Here is a 5,703-nt window from a genome sequence, read left to right on the forward strand (position 1 = left end):
GCTTTACTGAGATTTCTAATATATTTCGTTCAACCCACATTGACATGCCCCTCCCACACCATCTGTCTTTTAAGAAATTTCTCTAATTCCATCTGACATTACTATTGGGCATGTTTATAACCATCATAAAGAGAAAATTGTACACTACGTAAATCATATGATAGTCTATTTTTTCGCTACTGCATAGTGGCTTATAGAATAGCTCAGAGTTTGTTTTGTTTTTTCAAGTACAAACTTTTAGCTAAAAACTCCTCATATCTTAACTGATTTAAGATCTAATGCATTTGACCATGCCCAAGTCAAATCTAGTGATTGGTATGTTTTGGGTTTTCTGTAATACGTATTCAATTGAGAGTACAGAAATTATTTTTTGGACAATCAACATAGTTAGAAAAAAAGAAGGCTTATGAAAGCAGGCACTTGAGTGCAAGCTGGCCTAGAGCTAAGGTAAGTCCTAAATTTCTTCTTTTTGTATGTATATTTTAGGAAAAGTAACTAAAATTTAAAAATCAAAAACTTATTATGTTAGATAAGAAAAAGAAAAACAATTTTGCCATCAACACTTCTCGAGGAACACACAAGGAACACACACAGTTAGATGTGCATGATATAATCTGATATGTTTGTTTACTTTACTATCCCACCCAGTAATTTACTGCTTGTTCTGGCAGTTAGACATAGTTCGAAAAATAAAATTAAATGAAATCAAATGTGAAATGTCAATAGACCTAAAGCTCTAAAGATGAACAATTGTAACAGTCTGTTGTAATCTGCAATCATTCTAGAAAAAAATAAAAGGTATTTTTGATTTCATATTTTTCAACTTTAGATACATGTGACTTTGCTACAGTTAGTGTTAAGGTAGAGAAAGTATAAAGTTTTTATTAAACACAAAAAAACTTGATATTTGTTTAGGAGGATCTAGAGGTTATGCAAAACAATTATGAAACTGCAAGGGAAAAAGAAGTATTTTTTATTCTTATTTTGAAAATGATTTTCACTCAAATTGACTCAGTAAAGGCTTTGTAAATTCACAGACAAATCTTTAATACAAGCACTTTATTAAATAATTTGATCTTCTGTAATTTTTGATAAATGCTTGCTGGATTTCATGAATATAGATATATTTAGTACATTAAGAGTTACGCTGTGTATGGTGTCCATAGTGGGACAGTGGTAAGTTGACAGACTTACAGTACTAAAATGTAGTGCTTGATTCCCTGCAGTGAGTATAATAGATATTCTAATGTGGCTTTGCTCTAAAACAAACCGTATGTAGTTCTATGGTTATGTGGTGGTTACAAGGTTGGTACTAATGACCGAGCACATTATCCATAAGGTTAAATTAAACTTGTCTAGCCTTATTTCTCATACACTACAATAACTTAGTTAATTTATAAAATGCAGCATACTTTACTTATTTCCTAATCAAATCTGCTGTTATTAGTGGGTCAAACTATCTGATACTTAAAGTGAAATCTATTAATCAGAAAATACCTCGGCTGTTAATCTTGACTCTGTTTAATTTGTTTCAACATGTTCTTGGCAACTTTGCCTTTATATGCAGCATAGCCTTCATGAATAGTTATTAGCTACATGTTCTCTTCTGATAGAGCATGTGCAAATATAACCAGATGGTAGACAGTTGATAGTCTCAAAAGTGAAGATAACCATACACTTTTGACCAAATTGGATAAATAAACCAACATCTGTGTAAGAAGAATGAAATGGAGCTGTGTCTATTGATTTTCTGGATACTCTGTTAGTTTTATGATGCTATATCACATATTGTGATTAATATTTTTGCATCAATGCAGCTGCACTTGTTCATGCACATTTGTTTACATCAAATAAAACCATTACTTCTCCAGTTCTCTTATGAAGGATTGGGAGGTAACAAAAAGCTAAAGGTTGTGAAGATCAGATGTTCTGCTGATTGATACTTTGAGATCTGTATAATTCCTGTAAATTATGAGAATTGTCCAGAGAGACAACCATTTTCTTTTAAAATTGAAGAAGTAACTTGTACGTAACTATCATCACTGTAATAAAAAAAAAAAATTTCTAACAAAACTACTGCAATAGAGATTTTTGTTTTATATGTATTGAATAAGAAAAGAATCACATCAAAATTGTTAGAACAAAGTCAGAAAATGTAAAACTTGATAATGGGCTTCCTGCTTGATTTTTGTCAAATAGTATACGTAGAATTTGGCTGAAGAATATTTTCATGATAATACAACTGTTATATTATTAAAATAATGGAATGTTATGTTTTTATAAAGTAAATTATGATATGCCTTGGTTGCTTTTATGTAATTAATCAGTAAGTGTCCCAAAATTGTTTAATTGTTTTTTAATTTGGTAAATGTAATCCAAACTCTATTTTTCATTCTAAGGCTTGATTGACAGTGTGACTTTCTGCCCCCCCTCCTTCCCCCAATGTGACAAATCCCATTTCTGAAATGGTGATTCATATCATATATATGCTGTTTGTTAGTCTTAGTGTAATCCAGTTTTAATGTTTTTACAGGCTAATAAATGGAATGGAACTGATGTGGAGATTGTAGAAAGGTCCAGCACCCAACCATTTGATATTCTGATTCTGCACCCATCTCGTCAGCCGAGAGGTAATACAATAATTTATTCCAAGCCTTATTTTGAAAGCGAAAATTTCATGTAAATATTCTTTTTGATCAGAGAAAAAAAGAGGGATTACTTTTCTTGTTTGGAACATTATCCTCATCATCATCAATTAATGACTTCAAATAGCAGATATACTTTACCCTCAGTGGATTTTGTAAATCATCTTAACTTTTCCAAGTATGTTCTGTATAATGGTCATCACACTGAAGTATGTGATGCTATGGATGCAAAAGTCACAGTCAGTTATATTATATAACATGTTTAGTGGTATTATCTTACATAAAATCTGTTTTCACTGTTTTAATTGTTTTTATTTATAAAATGTACCATTACCTGATAATAAATGAACTATTGAGTTTGTTTTAACAATATATGAACTGTTGTATTTAAGTTTTAATGTCAAGAAACTCAAAAGTAAATTTACATGAATTACATTTTTTTTCTTTAGACAATGTGGCTAGCCCATGTGCAGTCAACAATGGTGGTTGTTCTCATCTTTGTCTTCTAAGTTTCAACAATACCTACCGTTGTCATTGCCCTCATCTTATGAGGTTGGACAAGGATGAAAAAACGTGCCTGAGTAAGTTTGTTATTCCTCATTTGTAAAACTTCACACCTGTTAAAAGTTTGTTTTACATTTCCACAAGGATGAACAAACTTGTCTTTAATAATAAATTTATAAGTTCCCAATTTTACTAGCATCCTATCTTCTTTATTGTCTTTCACAAAGAAGAAAAATCCTGTCTAAATACAAAGTTTGTTGGTATATTTCTTGTTTTGCATCTCTTTGTGATTTTTTTCTTTAATTTCATTTAAGTCTTGCTGTTTTTAAAACTTTTTGTTTTACAGGCTAAGTGTTGTTTGTGTATTTGTTGGAACTTGTACAGTGTTGTACTATTTTAAGTGGAATATTTAAGTAAAATATTGTTTTTTATATCTTCTGTTTTTTTTGCTTGTCAAGAAATTTGTTTATTGAAATTCGTATTTGATGTAAAGAGGGCAGTAATTTGATATTATTTATGCTTATTGATAAAATTAAGTTCATACTGTAATGTTTTGAACACTAAACTACCTTTTGTGAGTTTTCAAAGAAAATAGTTAAAATAATTATAAACTTTCCAGCCAATGAGAAAATGTTGATGTTCTCAAGACCTAATGATATTCGAGGAGTGGACTTGGAGATGCCATTCTATCATGTAATTCCTCCGTTTAGTCTTCCAAAAGTAAGTGTTCTATCGCTCTGTGTGTGTTTCATCAGTCTTATTAGAGTAACGATAGTGATGGCCAAGGATAGTTGGGCAATTTAATCAATTAATCAATATAGTTGGTTACCTATGAACAGCATTTACATCATTTAATGTCATGTAAACTAATCAATCAAAATTCTGGTTAAATCAATTTATCAAAATTAGAGTTTCAAATTATTTCAACAATTGATTAATCAGAATTCTGATTACATCAATTGTCACAAAAATAATCAACTAATCAAAGTTAGGGTTTCTGTATATTACTATTTTTGATTACTCCAACTATCTAAGTAATTGAAATATTGTCACCTAACTTGCTCACCCTGATTTTGTTATTGTTAAGCTACTAAAGCTACCTGGCACTAGGTTTGAATTGCTGACTAGAGGAAAGCCAACTGGCTGGCAGTACCCGTTGCCAATTTTTAATTTTTTTCTTTTTGAACTGCCGACTAGAAGGAAGGCAAGTGTCTTGCAGCACCTTCCATCAGTTTTTGTTGTTGTTGAACTGCCAACTAGAGGAAGGGAACTAAGGGCTTTTTATTACTTGATTAGTAAATACTACCAATCGTGCAGCTCTTTGGTGCAATGGTAGTGTTTTAGCAGGAATCTCAACCAGAATAGTAATGTTGTAATGTATGTCCCAGGCAAAAGTGTAGTGTTTTGGTATGTGTCTTAAAATGGTAATTTGTTTTTTGGCAGTGTCAGATGGAATAATAGTGTTTTGGCATGTGTCTGTTAAAACCAAAATAATACTTTAAATCGTAGTAATAATTTCATGGCACATCTTGAACAAATGCTAGGGCTATTGTAACAAAGTAAGTTAATGTAATTAGTTATATTAATTTTTGCACAAAGCAGTGATATTACTCTTAACTCCAAGCAATGCAAGTTTGTTGGTTTAATAAAACAAAAATTATACATTTCAGGTGCACAAGGCAACCACATTACAGTTTGTTGCCAAAGACCATGAAGTCTATTGGTCAGACACTGAACTGAATGAAATTAAAAAGGCATCTGTTACTGGAATTACTATGGAGACTGTAATAGACACAGGTCAGTTTTAGCTGCTCATAACACAACATTTTACACCTAATCTGTGTGCTGTGTTGTTTTTAGTAGTTCGAACTGTAATATACACTTGTCGATATATGAAGTATGCTTGAGAGCTGCCTTTTATATGTAATGGTTTTGAATGTAATGTTTTTTATGTATTTTTTAGTGCTTTATATGGATAATTTTGATAAAGTAAACCCTAAATCAGAAGGGGAGAGATTTGTAGTTTTTGTTTTCAAAGATGAAATTGAAAATCATATGTCTGGGGATTACTTTTTTGATTTCAAATTAAATATAATGAGCTTTCCTTTATTTCATTTGAGAAACAAAGTAGGTATAAGTTATAATCTTAGGGTAAGTTAGGCTAGAATCATACAGATAATAAGGTAAAGATATATATATGTGTAAAGTTTAAGAATTTTTCTAGAAAACTATTTAAATTGCTAAGAATTTAATTCTAAAGATAAACTGAGTGTGTGATTTTTTCTTTCAAATTCAGTTATTACTAATCCATCTGGTTTTGCCATTGACTGGGTGTCTCGGATTATGTTTTTTACATCATACCAAAATGAAAGTGGGCATGAAGCATCAATTTTTGCCAGCAATTTGAATGGGGAATATATTGTGAAAGTCATTGTTATGAACATGAGTATCCCAAGATCTATAGCTGTCCACCCTTTCTTTGGGTAAGTAATGAGAAGCATGCATTAGAATGTGTGTATGTATATATATATATATATATATATATATATATATA

The 5,703-nt window shown here is 30.8% G+C and overlaps 1 protein-coding gene across 1 annotated transcript in view; it reads left to right on the forward strand.

The window, feature by feature from the left end:
- Positions 1–5,703, forward strand: part of LOC106466344 (low-density lipoprotein receptor-related protein 1-like) — a 98,445-nt gene that overhangs the window by 91,018 nt on the left and 1,724 nt on the right. The window contains exons 26-30 of the mRNA XM_013926618.2: positions 2,534–2,630; positions 3,095–3,226; positions 3,769–3,869; positions 4,820–4,946; positions 5,446–5,632. Of these exons, the coding sequence (XP_013782072.2) occupies positions 2,534–2,630; positions 3,095–3,226; positions 3,769–3,869; positions 4,820–4,946; positions 5,446–5,632 (644 nt within the window). The remainder of the gene's footprint in view (positions 1–2,533; positions 2,631–3,094; positions 3,227–3,768; positions 3,870–4,819; positions 4,947–5,445; positions 5,633–5,703) is intronic.

The sequence above is a fragment of the Limulus polyphemus genome, unplaced genomic scaffold, assembly GCF_000517525.1.
Source record: "Limulus polyphemus unplaced genomic scaffold, Limulus_polyphemus-2.1.2 Scaffold2230, whole genome shotgun sequence".
NCBI lineage: Eukaryota > Metazoa > Arthropoda > Merostomata > Xiphosura > Limulidae > Limulus > Limulus polyphemus.